Raw genomic sequence first — 20,834 nt, forward strand, 5'->3', positions numbered from 1 at the left:
GCTCTTCCTGAGGTTTCTACCATTTTTTCCCCGTTAAAGTTTTTCTTTTAGTTTTTCCTTATCCACTGTGAGAGTCCAAAGGACAGAGGGCTGTCGTATGATGTAAAGCCCTCTGAAGCAAATTGTGGTTTGTGATATTGGGCTTTATAAATAAAATTGATTGATTGATAACAATGATTTAAAATGGATATTTAATGATGGAAAGACTGCAGGGACTGCTTAAGATAATAAAATCCCTGCAACACTCAGTGTGACCTCTTATATTTAAGTCTTTTATCAGCCTGATGAGAATGGCCTAAAAGTCTAAGATTCACACCGAAAGCAGACAGGGAAGAAAATTCTGAGGGTAATTCTAAATTTAAAAACCCTGCTTTGGGACTGTTGACACTTCTAGACAAAATAAAAATGCATGTATGCATATAGAGAAACTATAGCAACCACCTCACTGCTTGTGCCCATTGTCTGCTGACAGCACACAGGCACAGTGAGGGTATCTCCTGAAGCGCTGGCTCTTTAGGGTTTAAACTCATACACAAACTCTATTGGACAAAGACATCCTTGCCTTTCAGGACCAATCTGCCATTTCAAAAACAACTCGCATTCTTCTTGAACATATTTACACAACGTATACAAGTGTGCTTTAGTGTTTCCCAAAAAGGAGAGTGCATGCATCTTTTAGCTGAAAGCAACATTGCTGGCTGTGAGCTGTATGGTTGTGAATGTGAGGTCGAGGGGCTGTATTAGCCCACTTCTTTAAGATGTGTAGACGTCTGCGACATAGCTTCTGGGGAACATTAAAACCTTTTGATGTGGATCTGTAGCCTAATGCATGTCAGTGCAGACGAGCTGATTTGATCAGACAGGCTGAAGCTTGAGTCACATAGTACTCAGAGCACTGAGATAGCCAGCGTTTTGCACCGCTAAAGCTTGTCTGAATACATTATAACTAGCTATCGGTGAGAAGTTTAGGGTAGTGTAACAACAAAAGCACTTATATTGAGTCTAAACAATTCTTTGGACTTTGCCTTGTAATCATAACTTCAGTTTTTTTAGATATATTAGCATCATGAAGGTTTTTATTACTTTATGTACTGCTTTTGAACATAGCCTCAGAGGTAAATAATGATTTTAACTATGTTCTGTACATTTGTATCCCACATGACGACAGCTTGGTATTAAAGGTCCGTCACTTGTAGTCTGCAGCTTAAAGATTATAAATCGTCCGGCCCATTTCGACTGATCTGTCTTGTATTTATTATATTAAACAAACAGTATAAGAACTCAATCTTGATAATAGTCTGCTGCTCATCATTTATCCCAGTAGATGAAGTATAGATGTTTGCTCTGTATGTATTTCTACCTCATCCTGTCCTCCTATATTGTGGCTTTGCCTTTGATGTTGCTTAAAAAAAAAAGCTTTCCGTATGGGTATGGAGAACATAATGTGTGTTCCAGTACGACACCTGTTTTTAATTTCCTAACATGAAAGGCATTCCCATCAAAAGAAAGAGAAAAACAATCATTTTCATTCTGACTCAAGGAGCACGGTCCTCAACCCTATATGTCACTCTTTCTTCCCTCCATCCACCCCCCATTCTAGTCTGTTTTGTAATATGCAGCTCATGTGGGTCATTGTTTTATATGCGTTGACTGCTTCGTCTGGCCTTCACTTTGCTGTGGCCCATGAGAGAACAGCTCACCAACTTGACTGTTTACTCTCGCTGCTGCTGACTGTCACATACTGTTTCTCACATTGTTGGCCTCGTACCTTTCTACATTTCTCTTCTGTTGAGTTGCTTTCGTCTGGGCGTCTCGCTGCAGTTCCAGTTCAACTGTGTTTGTGCTGCCATAATATCTCATTCCCCCTGGGACAGAGCGGTTTACGGTAAACACAGTACAAAAGGCACAGTACCTGGCCAATCTGACGTTTTGCTCTCATTAAAAAAAGAACTTCAAATTGCTGCAGGCATTTGGTCTCCACAGTTACCGACCTGCATTCGGTTTTGTTGTAGTTACCTGATATTTTACGAGGCCTTCATTTGTGTTTACAGAAACAACAAGGCTATATTCTTCAGTCTTTATGGGGTTTCACAGGAGCTTTTGCCAGATGTGTTTTCACTTTCACATTTCTTGTCTTTTTCCTGAGTGCGGGCAGACTTCACATATAGGAAAGATCAAGATCATATTTTACGTATGCAGCATGCATTTAATATCTGTCTTTTTTCAAACAACCAGGTCCTTCAAACAGTAAGAAGCATAAGATATAAAAAAGTACACCTGCTATGTTTTGACTTGAAAGTGGTAGAGGGTAAGGTGAGACGGGCTGACCATGGTTTTTATAGATCCTGGTTTGTATAAATACTTAACAGAATGCTTTCTTTCTAGCATTTATCTGATTTTATTTAGATTTCTACATAGGAGTTTTGTTTCTGTGAACTGTAGGAAATGTGTGTCACAGCCCTTACAGGTAAAACTGTTAATTGTAAGTTTCTATACTATTTTTGTTTGGCCATTTAAGCTGAACTAAATTCTAGAAAATTATCTCTGGAAACTAAAAGCCTGTTAACATAAAACTGATGCATAGATGTGTAATGGTGATACATGCTGCAAGTATGCATGCACATACTGTAGTTATGCACTGAGCCAGCCAAAGCTCAGAGTTTACAGAGGTGGAATTTATACTGGGTGGTTGCTGTTTCAAATTCCCAGACCAGCTGGGAATCTGGGTAGGGAAAACTGTACAAGAAACACAAAGGCTCCCTCAGCAATTACTGTCAGTGTGCCCTTGAGCAAGGTGCTGTCATATTTATCTGAAATAATAAAGCTTAATGTCATCACACTGCTGAGAATGTGCTAAAATGACTGTGGCATCACTAAATCTTTTGTGCAATCTAAAAAAATAATCTTACTTTTGCAATATTTTCCATTATGTAACTTAATAATCAGATCTATTAGGAAAATGTGATCATTTTGACAAGTTTTGAATATCAAAGCATAGTATTACAAATGGTAATCAGGAAATGCACGTACATATTGATCTCTTCAGAATTCACTTAAACTTCAAGATGTGAAATATCAATATGTGATTAATACCATACGCATGTTTGAAAAGTCAGATTTTTTCAATGTGCTTCGGATGCTTTGACGTAAGTGGTTTTGTACTTCATGTGCTACAACTCTCTCAAAGTGAACTCACTGGAGACCTTGTGCAATTCTGATTGAAGGCACGCAGCCTTGCAACAAAGAAATGAGTTAATGCAAGTTAATGATACAGGCTCAGCTGTGTCTGTGTGTCTTTTGCCAGGCTGTGGAGAGCATCTGATTCGCACCATGCTGGCACGGGAATGCTCTGCTGCCATGCAGTCTGAAGATGCCCACCAAGCACTGCTGGAGGCTATGCAAAACAAGTTCATCAGTGAGTCACCCACATGTAGCCCGACTCCATCTCCTTTTCCATACACACAGATTTGTTAGCCAAGAACGTGTTTGCGAGAAACACAATTATGCACAGAGAGAATTAAGCTAACAAACAGATGTTGCATAACATGAGGAATGAGCTCACAACTGGAAACATTGGAAATAATAGAATCAGAGGAGACGGCTTTTGATTTATGTATCGTTTTCACTTTAAACACTTCAAATGTTCCACACATCATAGCTGACAGCCGCAGATAATTTTGGAAGACACAGCTGTTTTGTCGAAAGTTCATGTGAGGATGTAATTTTTGTTGCCATATTCTCAGAAGTGGTCAGTTTTAGAAAGCCTTGTTAACTGTGTTTGCTGCGTCTGTGAATGACCACTGGGATAGCTCAGAGAAGACAGAGCAGAGGAGGAGAGGACATGTGGAAACATGTGGCGGTTTCTGCCTTGCTTTGGCCTCCTTTAGAAGTCAGTCCCAGTTTGGCTTTGTCGTGGACATCTGTAACACCGAGACGTTTGGACGGGCTGGATGAAGTCAATTTGAAGTTAATTCTTCTGCTGTTTCCTTTCAAGATGCACATTAAGTCAAATGAAGCTCCATAAATCCTGCCTTAGCAAGAGCAATGATGACAGTGTCTGTGATGTGGAGGCCTCTCACTCAACTTCACCATACATTTGTCAGGTTCTCTAAATAGAATATCTTTAATGACAACACCATCAGTATTTTTAGATCCCTTTGTGTCATACACCACCTCTCCCTCTCAAAAATACTAAAATCCTGGTAGTTTATTCTTCTTTTATTGTTATGGGTAAAATAATGGTGAGCATTAAGGCAATGATTGACCCTCTCTCATGTGTACAACATGCAGAGATGTCAGACTTATTATGGAGCGTGTAACAAAATTAATTTAAGAGCCTTTTTTATAAAATGTACAACAAATACCAGGATTTTGTGTGAATGGCGTCCAAGCTGCGCTCAAAAGTGTTTTATAGAGTGAAGGGGAACATTACGACATGGAACCAAAATCAGTGTGAAATGCAACAAAGAAACAAAGGCATGCAGACACCAAAATATTTTCATCAAATGCACCAATTGCCCCCTTTTGTTTTTTTTTCTTGTTGCTGTGTTGAGACGTTTTGAGACACACTGGAGCTGTTTTTAGTTTGTGCTTTTCCAAATTCCTTTTTTCTTTTATTGCCTCTCACTAATCAGCCAATCCAAGTTTTTTTTTTTTTTTGTATACACAACACCTCATTCAAGTTGGCTTTTTTGAAGTTTATTCAGGGAGCGAGAGAGGTTCTCAGTCCAAACGATAGATTTTTTTTGTTTTTTGAAAGTAAGCTCAAGAGTCTTTGAGAGTTATGCAGCTGGGAGTTTTTTCTTTAAATGAAATATTTTGGTACAGGACTGAATGAAGTGTGGGGAAAATTACACTACCTGTCATCAACCTATTATGTGCTTAAAAACCTGCCCATGCAAATTGAGTGAAATTTTTTATTTTTTATTTTTTTTATTTAACAGTCTGCTAAATAAAATAAATACATCTGAATAATTGCTTTCAGTTGTTTAACTTGGCCAGGAGGGCAGAGAACTTGAATGGAAGGATTTTTTTTCTCATAGATCACCTTAATTCAATTAAAAAAGGCTGTGTTTTGTCTGGTTCTCTCATGTGTTATCCTTGGTTCAAAGTGTTAGGGTGGAGACCTAAAAGTACACAAGAGACTTTGTTGATTGAGGAGAAACTTGTCAATTTTTTTTGTACCATGTTTACGCTTCATTTAGTCATCTCATGTGTGGTGTTTTCTTTGTGTGTCCAGGCTCACCCTTTCTCGCCAGTGAAGACCGTGTTCTGGGTGGAGTAATTGTCTTGCGCTGCTGCAGATGTGTGGAAGCTCAACCATCTCAAAATATTCAGGGTATACTGGGTAAGACATTAATCGTTTCAAGAGTGATCGCACCCAAACATCTATGCCGCAGCAGAGATTTTTGGCTGTTAATATTTAAAAATCCATCATCAGATAGATGGGAGGAGGGTGGGAGGAGGCTCTGTAGCTTTCCTTGCGGGTGGTCCGTGTTTTAACTTGCACAATCAGGCTCTGGTTTCACACCCTTCATCTCAGATTCAAACAGAGACCTCCCACTATGGAATCAGCTAATCTTCAGATAAGTGGAGGCCTTCTGAATACTGCCTAGTTTGGCTGATTGTATTGGCGGATCTGATTTCTCTACCTGGAGCTTCTGAGCTTTATTTTTGCAAACCTACCATCATTGAATTTAACCTAATCAGAGGTCCGTCCAAAGTTTAGGCCACATGACTAGGTTTAATGTTGCCCTTTGCCTTTTGTGATACTTTAAACATGATCTATGAATAATGAATAATGAAATGCTCCAAAGTACCACATACTTAGTGATGTACAGGCCCTGTTTGATGCTGTTTATGGAGCGTAGCCCTTGTGCACAGTGTGAACTACCTCAGATTACTGTGGTCTGCAAAGGGCTCTGTGTTGATTTACAAGAATTAACAGTATGTCAGCCACTTCCTTTGGGTGCTGTAATTTCTTCTCCAGCTCACAAGTTCTACCTTCCTCTGCAGTTATGTCATAACTGCAAGTCATATATTTTCACGGAAATGGGCATGCTCAGAGTTTACTGCAGCTTGCCATGCTGAGTCACCTGCTAGACTTTTTCCTCCTGCAGATGGAAAACTCTTGATTTTTGTTCATTTTGTGAAACTGAACTTTAGTTTTATAACAAGCTGTTCTCTCCCCACACCTTTGCTCTGTCCCTGTGTTCTTTTTATTTATATTATTTTTATATTATGTAAATGTATATTTGTGGTCATTTATTTTTCCTGTTCATTTTGTAATAAACCTTTTTTATCTGTGTATTTTCACAGTGGAGTTCCTATGGAGTCACACCACAGAGAGCATGTGTGTCGGCTACATGTCTGCCCAGGATAGCAAAGCAAAGGTAAGCTTCCCAGTTAGCTCGACAAGCAGAATGTACTGTAATGAGTTTCAAATACACTTGAGTTAGGATTATAACTACCCTTACCTCATTAGCAAAACTTTGAGACAGTGTAGGCATTAGTTTAAGATCATATTATAGATTTAATAAAACGTACTGTATGATACTTATGCATCACTAACCAATGCCACAGGCTTGACATTAGATCTGACCATTTTTTTAATTTTTGGGCACTATTTTGTCTCCCTTTTTGCATAGATTTGACTTTTATCACAACTGTTTTACATCATATTTTCCAGGATAAATAATGTTAATCAGAACAAAATCATTAAAAAAGACTCTAGTTCTAGTTTTCTCCACCTGCAGATATTTTTCAACTTTTGTTTGCTGTGTTTTTCCTTCTAGTTTGTAAAGTCAGAATCCCTGAGAAACTGTAGGCCCTGTCCCTCCTAGCTCCACTGTTGACTTGAGGGAGAGTATGTACAGTAGAGACAGGTCCATGCTATCTCCACCAGATTCCATTCCTTATTCCCCTGGCAAATAATCCCTCCCTGTCTACCCTCCTACAAATACTGAAGGTTTTGGTGTCACTGGAGGCCACAACCATGCCAAACCTCAGGTCCCTGTGGTTGGAGGCAGGAATTTTGCTCCTGCACCACCTGTGCTTGCTGTCTTGTTTGGTATGTAGTCTGTTGGTGACCTTGGCTTTTGGATTGTGGGACTAGAAGTCTCTGTGGAGGCCTTTTAAGTAGACATATTTACAATGAATGTTTGAGGTTAGCTCTGTGATCTTCATCCAGGACTTTAACTTTCTAAAAAAGAAATCATTAGCGAAATTCCTGAGCACATAAATTGTGTGATGTGAATCAGTCAGTGTGGCTTCTTAAACAACAGGGCTTAATGCTCTGGTCTCATGGCTCTAAATGGAGTCTCAGCTCGGACTGATTTGTTTGGCTAATGTATCTCTGTCACTCTGTATAAAGAGAGGGCACTGTTGTTGAAGCCTCGGTCAGATTTCAAAGTGTTTGTCCTCGGTGCCGCCTCCCCGCCCCCCTTACCCGTCCTTTCCTCCGTCTCTTGGTCTGTCTCTCTCGTCACTCCCCCTCTCTGGCCCTACCTGGTCCTGAAGCACCATAAAGTTTACTGAAAGTCATGCACCACTGGGGATATCAGTATCAATCTGCATATTTGTCAGATGCGCTCTGTGTATTGGGCTTTGTGGTGGAATGCGAGCATGCAAGCTCCCCTTTCACGCCTGTGCCAACGTAAAGAGGTGAGCAGAACACAGTGAACCGTGTGCTGTTCAGGGCCACTTTTAATCAGGAGAGATTGCCTTGGTTTGTGAGTTTTTGTTTTGTTTACATTGGGAAAAGTACAGTAGTAGAGAGGTGTCTATTTGTTTTTAATAAAGGTAATTTGCAGTTGCAGGTGCAAGGGATCAAATTTACCATCCTGTGATTGGTGAAGCGGAAATAATGTTGTGATAGAGAATAGGGGGGAATGTGGTTACTGGTTTTCGCCACAGTGGCTCAAGCTGCTCTGTCCACAGACTTTGAAACAGTACTACATAGGAGCAGAGCAGCAATCTTTAGCATTTGCAGGCTGTCACTTAAAATTTACACTGTCTGCAACATAAGAGCATTAAAGTAAGTACCTTCAGATCTGCTGTGGTGAACCAGTCGCCCAGCATCACTTCATTAATATATGCATGCAGAATGTTCTTTATAAAATCGTGCTCAGTCGGGGCAGGTCTAGGAATATCATCTGTCAGTAGCGGTTTCTGGATCTCCGGGGAAATGGTATCAACTTCCTCTCAATGGGGCATTGGTGACACAGTGATATTGGAGAGTGCAGCCGAGAACACAGCTGCTCCACCAAACCTCACACTGCTCCACGAAGCTCCCTTGTGCCTCTGTGGCTCTCAACGTCTGCATACCAGAGAAGCTGGCTGTTCTGTCCTTCACGCCTCTACACTGGGTGCAAAACAAGATTTTACTCGTTGCTCCGCAGCTGGGCCCAGAGTCGGCCCCTGCTTGCTGCCAACATATCGTCCGCTGAGGGGATTCCATAGGAGAGCATCTGTTTTCTCTCTGATCTGGTTAAAAAAGCCAGAGATGAGAACCTTAATGCAGCCAGGCTCCAGTCGTGATGTCTGTTGTCTGTAAAGTGGTCTGTAAGCCGTAGAGGCCCAGGAGGTGGCACCTGCATGTCCATGGCCTTGATGGCTGGTATTGAAATAGTGGCAAAGCCTCATGGACAGAGTAGACAAGACTGACAGAAGTAGTGCATCATGCAGATTCAGTAGAGATAAGCCCTTCTCAAAAGCATCAAGTCATTTTTCACTGGGAGCAGTGCAGATGAGGGTTGATGCTGGATACCAAGAGGCAGCAGGACAGGCAGTGCATAAATTCTTGCAAAGACTTCCTTGACTGTGTTGTCATAAATACTTGCAGAACAAAATTTGCTACAGATTAGTGTACCCATTGCACTTTTAATAGGTTGCCTATATAACTCATTTTGATTTAAGCACATACAAATTTTCATTGCACTCACTTGCAGAGATTTCATATAGAGCCAGAGCCATCTACGGCCTCAGCTGCTGTGCTACAGACATTCTTCCCATTCCTATTAGCATCCCACTGGGCGTTTCTAACCAGCCAGAGTCCATCTTCCACTGCTTTTCTGTGATAAGAACATGAAAGGGCTGATACACAGTAGCAGGAGTATTTAGGACAGAGGTCAGACTGGATTTATCTTGTAAGTCTACTTCTCTTTCACAGCGTTTTAATTTTTCAGATTTGTATGTATATATTTTTTTTGACAAACGAAGCATGCTAGAGCTCACTCTGTAGAGTCTAAAACGAATTGGACGTCAGAGCGGTTTTTCAGACACTGTGCTGGCAGTTCCTCTAAGGTTTTTCTCATGTTTCAATCACATGTTGTTTTGAGGAAAGTTGAGTCTCTATCCTAATCCTTTTGACATTACACTGTCAAAAAGCTATAAAGCAGAATTGCTGCGGAGGGAGAGCATCTGGTTTTATTCAAACGCTCACCTGTGTTTGCACTGGATAGGACATCAGAACATCGAGCCATGTTTTACAGAGCTACACAAAGCTGCAGAGGCAGGCCAGTGGCAGCGCTTCTGAAACAGTTAGACTATTGTTTTATTGTTTGTCATGATTGGGCAGATGAAAGAGAAGTGTAGGATCCACAGCACCACCACCATGGCTCAGTTCCCTCCTCCTGGACATCATTACCACTATAAAGCTTTTGCTGCTCAAATTGTGTAAGGCCAGAGAAAATCAACTGGCATGCGATTCAGGCCTCCTGGTTATTGTCTGCTTTGTATATTACACGACAAATGTCTTTTATTATGGTACATTTTGTTTTTACTATCCATCTCGCGTGGAGAATAAATAGCATATGATTGTTTTATTTTTTAAATTTTTTTCTATTTCAAAAAAAAAGAATGTGAAAACCACAACAGAAAAACAGCGGCATAGTCATACAGCTAAATTTATCCTTTGGCCTACGCTGTGGTGTTAATGTGCGGCTTCTCTAGCTCCTAAACACATTCATATCACCAAAGAATGTTGTTTTTCTTCGACAGATACAATGGAGCTGTGTTTTTCACGTTATATTTTGACTCAGCTGTAGTCCTGTCATGTGGTTCACTTCAGTCACTGGGTATCAAGCTGACAACAGGCTCACTGTACATTTGCGTGTCTTTATTTTTTTCCCTCATCTATCTAGCCCCAGCTATCGTATAATTCAGAATTTCTTTGCCCCTCTTTCAACCCCTCTGATTTTGTAATTAGTTTATGCTGCTTCTGTAAACATGGATTCCACCACAAGAATTCGGGAAACAAGTAAATTGGAGTTATGATACGGTACGTTATGAAGGGGATGTTGAGATGGACATCACATCCACCAACAGACGATCTTAAAATCATTGTAAGTCTGTGTTCTATTAGTGAGATCATGTTTGTCATTGAAGTGGGAAGAACAACTGTGATGGCCAAAAAGTTGCCTCTCTCTGTAAGTAACTGCCCACTTTTTAGGAGCAGCACAACAACAAAGTGTCAGTCTAAGTCGGTGGTTCTCAACCAGGGCTCCGCAGACCTCCAGGGGTCCTCAAGGGTGCTCCAGGCAGTCACCAGGAAAACAGGCAGTAGCTTGTTTTCCTTAATTAATTCATTATAGAAGTGAGCCCAGTATGAGTGAGGGGCCGTAGACATGCTGCGTCTTTAACCACCTGGAACATGCAACGTCGGCCACTGGGCGCTTTTGTGCCTTTTTTGAGCCAGCTTTCAAGAGCGTGGTGGCAGGTTGCATCTGAGGTTGCTAAGCAGCCTTAACAGTCACCATATCATAGCCTATTTACCTCAAACCCTGAGTGCAGAGCTGATCTTCTTCCAGGCACTGATTATGTGTGGGCATATCGTACGTGGGACAGATGAAAAGCTCTGACAGCTCTGCACCAAAATGATCAACTTTTCCGTATTTACCACAGACTGATATTTATGGAAGAAGGGAAAAATATCTGTCCGCTGTGATTGGTTGTTCCTCGTCACATGACGTGGTGCACGCTGCTGTGTTCCAAAAGTTGAACTCGGTTTATCTTGGTGCGCAGCCATTGCACCCTGAAAAATAGGTGCTCAGGAACACGTGCATGCCTCGAAAGGCATCGCTCTGGTGTTGATTGCGCCTGCCACATGGCTACATTGAAAACAGTAAATTTGTTGAGGGCGCAAAAAACGCGGCATGTGTATGGTCCCTAAGAGTCATAAGAGTGACTATTCTGATCATAAGTTTCACTTATCTCCTCAACTATGGTTGACAAATAAAGACTTCTAGTCTTAATCATATCTTATAATTAAAATCTTTTCAGAATGAAGTTGTTACTGTACTGTGTTGTTTTGCTAATGTCATTGTGCTCTGTCATTAAAACATCAAACAGCTTTTCTTTATGTGAATTTGCTGCTGACTGATAATACTACAATGTAATCAGACTGACCATAAAGGTTGGCACAACATAGACACACAAACTGTGTGAGTGCAAATTAGTGATTCAGTGTTTACACATAAGGCTACAGCATTATTTGTCTGATGCTGATCAGACTTGATGTCACAGAAGTGTTAGGACATCTGTTGTGTGACCCCTGAGCCTGAAGCACAACTCATCCTCACTACTGTATCTCTCTAACCTGGACTTCTGAACTAGCGCCGCAGCTTGTGAAAGGCACGCGATGCCCATAGCACTGTGGTGGTGAAATGACTCACTTGTTTGGTTTAGTAAGCCTTTTACTCTTCCTGCTTACTCACTCAAGACGTCCATTTTGTCAGATGGAAATATAAATTAAGGTCTTAACATGTGCCGCAAGGTTGCGTGTCGGGGTGAGGGTTAGGGCACATTGGTGTCATTGTCAGACACAGTTTTTCCTGCAAAATATATGAAGTCATACAGCCAGGCAGTAATTGTGCCCAGTAGTGTGTTTTCAGCTGTGTATTCAATGTGGTTGGAATTTAAAATTGCAAAGCTCCTTCCCTCTGACATGCAAACATCAAAAGCAAAACATTTAACGTGTCACCATTAGTTGATTATGTCTCAGCTATGGACCTTCAGTCACAACAGTTTAAACGAGGCCTTTCTTTAACCTCATCTTGAGAAGATGAAGGGGAGAGGATGAACCCAGAAAGGGGCACTGGAGGCATAATAGCCCCTGAGAGTGTTGCCATGTGTGCCTGGCCTTCTCTGGCTGTTGTCCCATTGAAGTGACAGTTGCCCTCGGGGTGCCAGGGGCCATAGTCCAAGCCTGCACAAAAAGAGGGCCAGTAGAGATGAAGGCTCCTGCGACTGGAGGAGTGATGTCAGGCCAATTCAGTGGCCTGGTCAATAAGTGGATGGACTTTTCCCCCAGGGCTGGAGCCAGTGTTAGCCTCTGTGGAGAGAAAGAGGAAGGAAGATGACAGCCATTATTGGCACAGGGAGAGTCAGTCACCTTTGATCCCCTCAGTTGAAGTATCACTCCCATCTTCACAGCTGTGTTTGCTCCTTGCCTCCTCCTCTTACTCCTCTCACTCCTCTCTGTGTCTGGTCAAACACAAAACACTTACAGTCTGTTTCCTGTATTCACTCTGTCTCTGTAAATACTCACTTGGCATCATTGGACCTCAGGGGTACATGCTCATGATGCGATAGTAGTAGCCCTATGTGTGTTCTTGAACACAGAAATTGCTGCATTGTATTTATCACCCGTGTTAGATATAAAATATGAACGTCCGTTGCACTCAAGCCCTTGCCAAATAAGTTCACACAATGCTGTTTGAGCTGTCGCTGCCAGGGAAAGCTTTCTGTGTTTTTCAGTGTACTGGAATTTTGGTCTTGGGTGATTATGCCAACTTTACCGTATAGGTGCAATAAAAATTATTTGTAAATTTTGCATTAGATTTGTTTGTTTTTTATCATCTTATTCTGTTTGGCACTGCTTTTTGTTTTGTTTTCTCAATGCTTCATCTGTATGTGGGGACGGGGGAAATGCAGCAAGGGGTGCAAGAATATGTTATAAGCACATGTTGATAGTGTTTATGTAATTACTCTCATTGCCAGAGGGGGGAGACAAAAGTTATGTACCTTAGCTTTAAATTATATTTAAACTGTTGTAACACCTAACACACGCTTACCAGGCAGTTACAAACTCATTGCGGTTGAGGTATTCTGGTGCCCCCCATAACCTCCAGGAGCTGTGCATTGTCATATGAAATGGTTCCTGGTACTGTCTCTTGATTAGTCCAAAGGCCCGTTTCCACTGAAGAAGTTCCTGGTACTATTTGGGGGGCAGGAACTACTACAGGAACGTCTTCTCGCTCGGCCCTCTCAACCGCCGTGTCTTCACTGAGAGAGCGGAGTACGAGGAAGGTTGTAAAGTTACGGGCTCTGGGTGTGACATAATCGTTTCGCGACCATTTTGACCGGGGTGACGTAGAGACGGCGTTAGCTGTTAGCCGATAGCGGTGTCTGTAATAACTCACTAAATGGCCCGTGAAATTTTTTTTTTTTCCAGCGGATGTCTTAGTTACAACATGATTGAGCTAACTGGAGTAGTTTCATGTTGTATCTGACAGCGGGAGGCTTTTAACAGATGACGTCCTGATGTTAGCTTTGCTGCTGTTGTGAGCTGTCCCTGTCAGCTGATGCTTTCGTGATTTCCCAAAACTGAATAAATACCACGCATATTAACACAAAACTGCTTTGCTAGCTCAATCATGTTGTAACTAAGATATCCGCTGGGAAAAATTTTTTTTTCATGGGCCATTTAGTGAGTTTTTTTACATGGCGGCGGAAGCTATATGAACGAGCTAACCCTCGTCTGCTGAGTTTTAAAAATGGCGGCTATTTTGTTGCTTTCTGTTGACGTCACATCCCTCCTTGAGTATATCCAATCAGCACCAAGTAAACCCCAAGCCCCAGCCAGGAGTCTTTTGGGGCCGTTCTGAGTACCTACTCCGAGACAGGGACTTTTTTATCCCCCGCAAAATTTCCGGAACTCTGTCCTTCGGGGGTGGTTCCTGCAGTGGAGACACGCACCAACGGCCCCGGCCCTGTAAAATTACCCCGAAGTTCCTGCGGTGGAAACAGGCCTCAAGTCTTGGTATTCGAGTCTCTGGGTTGGGTTCTGAAGAGGGGACTCCATACTTCTTCTGGGGTACCTTAACTGTTGTCAGAACCTCAACAGTAGCTGGTTCCTGAACACCTTGGACGAAAACATGAATGGTTGACTTTGTAGTTGTACTGTCAAATCTCCTTGGGGGTAACTAAGCAGGGCTGCAAAGTTTAAAGAGTAGACTGACCTCTGCAGAGACTTGACACAACAGACCTCCTTGTATGTGTAGCTCACTTGCAAAGACAGGTGCATCATGGGTCCAGGAAAGGAATCCTTAGGCCATGGTTATGTCTTTAACCCTTAGCTCTGGTCTGTCAGTCATTCACCACTGAAGCCCAACATCATGGTTTAAAAGCACCCCCATGGGTTTGCAGCAGTGCTAATGGCATTCATAGTGTGCTTAAAAAGTAACAATTTATCTACCAGATAGACTGCAAGCTGCCAGATACGCAAAGTGGAATCTTTTTAGCGACCATGTTTGTTGCTGCCATTTTTAAGCTCACATCCGCTGGACCCCCAACAAAGATACTATCATCCATCCCAATGTTTCACTGACATCGTCATGTGCCAATGTGGTAGACATCGCCCAGCCCTACTTTGCAGTGTGATTGTTGTCCAGTCTAACTGTTAATGCAGCAATCTAGAAGTCACATTTTCTATGTGCACGGTCATAGTACAAGTCTGTGCTGCGTACATTAGCACTGCAACAAAAATTAACACAGCCTGCTTCATTCTAATGAGACCACTATGTTGGCATGTACCAAAAAATTCAAGGTCTTGTAAAAAGCTAACCTGGCTCAACTTCTGCTGCAGTAAAGAACAACGTAACTTTTGTCATTATGAAAACTTTCACAGTTCTAAAATTCTTCTGGTGAATCTGAACCTGACATCTGATGTATGTATTTCTCAAACTGGACTGGAGCATTTGCTTTTTACTATATAGCCCTGCCTCTGTATGTATATCTTTCCTTGGATGATGTTCTCATTGTGTCAGTGTTTGTGTGCTCTTTTGTCGCCTACAGACACACATATCCAGATTACCACCTGGGACCGTTCCTGGGCAGTGCTTGGCCATCGAAGGAGGTGTGTGTAGACTGATGAGTGTGGTGGAGTGAGCTGCATTCGCCCTCCCTCCGGGCTTTTTCAGCAATACTTCAATACAAACCCTTCCACTCAACCACACACGCGTGCACACCGCCCTCAGCTCCCCACCACCTCTGTGACACCAGAAGTAATAAGCTTTAGCTGTTTTAACAGGTGCCCAGAAAGGAAGGAGGGGTGTTAGCTTGTACTTAGTGCACTTACAGGACTTCCCTTTGCTGCCTCCAGCATGTACTCTATGCCCCCCCTGCTTCCGAGATCTCCAGTGTCACCTGGATTAGACTTGATGCACCATTGCCTTGATGCACCATTTTTTTGTTATTACTCCTTTCCTTTCCTATTCTTTTTTTTTTTTTCCTTTTGTATATAAGCTATGATTTAGGAAAACAGGGTGGATGTTCATGTTGTTTTGTATCGCTGAACAGATGTGACTATTTTCAGACACTTAGGAATTTCAAATGCAAGACCTTATTTTGTTCCTCAGCTACTTTTCAAGTTTAAAAAGATGTCAGATTGCACCTTGTGGAATGCCTGCTACTCCAGATAATTGTTATGAGTGAAGCATTTATAGCTGTGAGAGTGATAAAAGCAATTTATAATGTTAACACGTACGACTTCCATGTACTTGTACACACATATTGTTATTAATCCTCCAGCATACTGTATAATGTAGCATAATGTGCATCTTAGCTCATGATGAATTTTATAACCATTTCAGCCATAGAATGCTTTGCTTTGATTGTTTTTAAATGTGAATACATAGCTATTGCATGTGCGGAATCTACAGTAAGCCACTTTGTGTTCTCCGACAGGCGTAGAATTGATCAAGAAGCAGGAAGCTATGCACTTCCAGATTGATGCTGATACATACATAGTGCTCAGGTAGCAGCATTTGACCCCATCGCCAAACATGACTGTTAGTCATCATTTAAAAATGACAATTTATATTTCTATAGTTACATCGACAGAGACATGTATTTTCTTGCTAAAAAACAAAAATGATCACTAAAAACTAATTTATGTATCAAGCCCGTGAATTGGTGCTGTTGAGAATTGTACTTGAAAGAAGTAAGGATCTAAATTAGTGTTGGGATAATCAGTTCCTCTGGTTTTGCTGTTTCACTCAGTTACTACTAAGAATTCCAGTCTCAACAAAACCATAATAGAGCTTGTTTATTCTTTACTTGAAAATGCAACTAATATAAAATGGTATAAGCTATGGAAATGGTAATATGTGCACAGCTCTCTACAGTGCTCAAAAAGTAAATAAAATCTATGTTGCTACATTTCTGTGTCTGTCTTTAGTCTTTTGAACACCATGACAGAAGACATAGGCTACGTTAATATTACAGGGCTTAACGCTCAAATTCCGATTATTCCCAATATCCGATCTTTCTACCTTCACTGCTCACATTCATTTTTGGAATGACTCATATCTGGTAGGGTTCCAGGGAAGAACAGTTCCTCCAAACTTTACGATGTCCAGTGTTTCATTCTAGTATCTCTGTCAGTGCCTCACGACAACGCTGCGATGGCATGTGGGCCAGCTGTCCCCATCAGAAAGCACTTGGCAGTTGGGCTCAATTGGCTAGCGACTGGCGCAGCCTAACGTAGCAGCAGCTCGGCTATGGACTTCTCTGACACTGTATGGTGAGTGATCTACATCTGCACAGTTAAATATGATGTGGAAAAACATGGATGTATGAGAAAACACATATGAATCCCATTATGACTTTTTCACATTTGCATGGCCATTGTTTGATTATGGATCGGATTTAGTACCACATATGAAAGTGGCCTAGATCTAATAGGAAAAAAAATCTGATTTCTGTGTCTACACTACTCTGAAAATATCAGATATGCATCACATGGGAGCCAAAAAAATCAGATTTGGGCCTCATATACTTTTAATATGAATGGCTGTATTCCTCCCACTGTACCTTCTCCAGAAAAGGAAAACAGTTTGTGTAAGCCCAAACAGACAGCATAAATATCATGATCTGAGCTGTGGATAGCCAAAAATGTATAGTCTGGGAATAAATTACATGCTGAACAGTAACTAGAGTGGAAAAAAAGGATTCTGCAGGAAGACTTGTGAGCATGCTGAAACATTTAAACGCGAGAGAGGAAATATTGAAATCTGTGTTTTTTGAGGAACCTCGATGAGTATTAAAAATGTATGCTGTCCATCGCTCCCACCCACACACACAAACACACAAGCTGTTCTTTTCCTGAGCCACTGTTTCTTTTTAAATTTCAGCTTTTCTTCACATTTAAATAGTGTCGATTACATAACCAACATTTTCCACTCTCCAGTGTTTCTCAAAATGCCTTTTTTCTTCTGAGTTGTGTTGATTTGATTCCTCATAAAGGCTCTTATTGGAGAGGGCAGTTATTTATATCAATTGAATCAGTCTCTAGGGCAAGAGTTTGTCCAGCTGCTGGCTCTGGATCGTGGCCACTGCAGTGTCTGAGAGGAATGTGCAATAGAGATGTTCAAGGAGATAAATATATGCACCGTTTGAAGAGAGAGATGCCTCCCTGTCAGTGCAGCATGCCTGGCTGTGGGCTAGGACCACATATTGATTGTATCCAGCCAGTTTGCCTCTCAGGTGTAACATGTCACAGTCTGTTGACAACAGTAACGTGCAAAATGCATCTGACAGGTCAGGAGGAGCAGCAGAAGGTTGGTTGGGGAGGTGCTGCGTGTGTTTGTTTTTGTTCTGCAGCCTCCTGACCCCAGGTTGATCTTGAGGGTCCATCTTAAAGGCGATCTATGTTACTTTGCCCCTCACCTGCACTCACACTCACACCATTCTCCATTAGCTTGATCATGTGTTATTATGAAGCACTCTCTTTTCATCAGGGCTAATCTGTGTTGCTGGGAGACCCTCGGCCCTATTCAGCGCAGAACCTTCCCCTTCAAACCTCATCCCTCTCTGTCCTGGATCCCCTTAGCTTTGAAAAAGGATCCTGGGTCTTTAAAAAGTGGACGGGGTCCTGAGCCATTCAAGGTGTATCCAATGCCTCTCGCTCAGCAAGGCTCTTAAATGCAAAACAGACGGTGGAGCAAATAAAGATCAAAGGCAGCAGCCTTGCCCGCCTTGGCCTGCTGTCCTCACATGCCAGGCGGTGCTGTCACAGTGAATCACGGCCATGCAGCTTCCATGCTCACGCTTATCCCCCCTCCCTCACCACCTAAGGGCCACCAACCCCCTGGACATGCTACAGCCATACTGTGCCAGTGTCTAACATCCACACTCACAGGGTTAAAACCAGACAGTGCCTCTGCTGCCTCTGTCAAACCCAGCCAGAACTGAATCAGATGAGCTAGACATCTCTAACCTTTATGCACATCGGGACAAGGGTGAAGTTTATGAAACATATAAAACACAGGGCTGGGGGTCCGTCTCCAGAAAAATTAGAGCATCAAACACATAATTTCCTGCATTCTGGTGAACTTTTCTGCACCAATTTGTGTCTTTTCTGCACCAATTTATGATATAAATGTCTTAAAGTTTGTCAAAATAAAAGCCGTCTGCTACTTCCATGTTTTTATTGGAGGTTAAAATGCACATGTTCTAACTACTGAGGGGGATGTGTCCACCCCGTTACCCCAGAAATCTACACCTATGCATCAGGATCATCCATTAGCACTTAAGTGAAACTGATTTCCACTCACTTCTACGAGCACATGAGCTTATAAAGCATGTGGTGGTACATTACTCATACGTTTAGCTCAATGAAAAGCATGACTGAATATAATAACTCTTATAAGGAGGCAAAGCAGCTTTTTTCTCCTCTGTTTGTCCCAATTTGTCCGTCAGCTTTGTGTGCAAATTTAATAGTGGGTGCATGTTATTTTAGCTTCTGTTTTGACTGGTGTAGAAGACATGAGCCAGGGGCAGGTGCCAATCACGCCACTGCGCCCATTTAACATGATAATGTTCTTTGCATGGTGATTCTGTAATTCCAAGTATGCTCTCTTGCCATAGATGGTGCAGCATTTCAGTGGGGTTAAGTAAGGCACCTTAGACTCTTAGATGCTCCACAGCTACTTGACCTGTTTGTTCAGCTGCACACCCAGGCACATGTCTGCCCCCCCACCACACCACCACTACCCACTCCTCCACTGACTCGCTGAGCCAAAGATGTGAGCCTATGGCAGGCACAGTGCCAGCAGCCCTGCCCCTGTTATGCCGGTAGGACATTGGGGGAGAAGGCTGAGAAGGCGGGATAGAGCGGCTAGATAAGCAATCTACCATACCAGGTCAGCTACTCCAGATTAGAAGACCAAAGAAAAACCTTTTAATTAGGTTTGCCGTGCAGTTAGGGCCCTGCGGTATTGCGGCCCAGACACTTCCTGCATTGTGCTACACCACCCAAAAAAGTAGCAGCGCAAGGGAGTGAGTGAAAGAAAGTGAGGGAGAGAAGCTAAAAATGGCTCTGCCACATGTGCACCACACCACAAAACAAAAGAGATGCTTGATTGCCACCATGCACCGCGGTTATTTACCTACTAGAAGCACTACAGTGAGCTCCAGCACGGACAGCAAACCACCTGGGCTTGTTTTAATGTGAAATACTTGTACAGAAAAGAGTTGGAGAACAGCTGAGCTTACTCTTCATTTATTACAACACCAATGCATCCAAGTTTCCACTGCTTTCTTCTTCTTCTTAACTCCTCTTGTTTTCTTACTCCCACAGTTAACTCTTGTGTGGAGATCGACTGAGAAATCCCAGAGCCAGCCCTGTCAAACTCAGTCTAAAACGGCGTACATACGTTGGACATAATTTCCTTCTCATAACAAAAATAGAGGCAAAATACCAACAATCATATCTTGGTGATGCTTAATGAGCCCTTTCGGATCCTTGACAATATACCACTAATATGGTGCTTTGCGTCCTTTGAAACATACCAGAGTAGAGTCCTGGAAATAGTAACACAAAAAGCGAGGCCTCGCTGACGCCCCACAGCCAACGCAACAAGTCTTCTCTGCGCTCGCTGGTCTGCAGCATGTCTGCCTTCTCATGCATTTTCACACCAATTATTCTCAGCCTCTAAATCTGTACTGTATCTGTATTCCTACTGACACCCTGGCACGGGAATCAAAGTGCATATTGTGCAAGTGTTTGTAGGGGAGGGGAGAAGAAACGAGAGATGAAAAGTGAGGAGGGCATACGAGTAATTGCCTGCACTCGAGACACGTGGAGCCTGTCTGGAGAAGAGATACTGGGGGGTGGAGGGGGAGGTATGTCATCAATTTGAGCATGGCCCTAATGTTTCAAAATAAAGACAAACACCTCACTTTGATCTCCATGGCCTGTTCAGCAGTTGGTCTGCTAAGATAACGATCCATGCCAGTTACTGTAATCTTAGCCTCCATCCATGGCTTTTACTGAAGAGAGAGACAGAAGACTTAAAAGAGAGATTTACACACTATGAGTCTGAGGGAGAATTATATCTGCATTTTAAAAGAATGTATCCGCATGATTTACAGTGAGTGTTTGGTGGGTTGTTGGTAAAAGGCTGCATTTGGGCATAAATGGGTCGAAGAACGCGTGTGGAGGAATTTCTGATGAATAGTGAAGCAGCTAGGCGGTTGCAAGTAGCGCCTCAGGGGTGTGGAACGTGCTGGGGCCTGCTGCATTATAAAGACAAGCCCTGCACCCGGCCAGC

At 42.4% G+C, this 20,834-nt stretch overlaps 1 protein-coding gene across 1 annotated transcript in view; it reads left to right on the top strand.

The window, feature by feature from the left end:
- Positions 1 to 16,440, top strand: part of tasp1 (taspase, threonine aspartase, 1) — a 30,746-nt gene extending 14,306 nt beyond the window's left edge. Inside the window, exons 11-14 of the mRNA XM_033612610.2 lie at positions 3,305 to 3,415; positions 5,240 to 5,347; positions 6,319 to 6,392; positions 15,076 to 16,440. Coding sequence (XP_033468501.1) covers positions 3,305 to 3,415; positions 5,240 to 5,347; positions 6,319 to 6,392; positions 15,076 to 15,168 — 386 coding nt within the window. The 3' untranslated portion in view covers positions 15,169 to 16,440. The remainder of the gene's footprint in view (positions 1 to 3,304; positions 3,416 to 5,239; positions 5,348 to 6,318; positions 6,393 to 15,075) is intronic.
- Positions 16,441 to 20,834: the final 4,394 nt, after the last annotated feature.

Source organism: Epinephelus lanceolatus, chromosome 17 (genome assembly GCF_041903045.1).
Source record: "Epinephelus lanceolatus isolate andai-2023 chromosome 17, ASM4190304v1, whole genome shotgun sequence".
Taxonomy (NCBI): Eukaryota; Metazoa; Chordata; class Actinopteri; order Perciformes; family Serranidae; genus Epinephelus; species Epinephelus lanceolatus.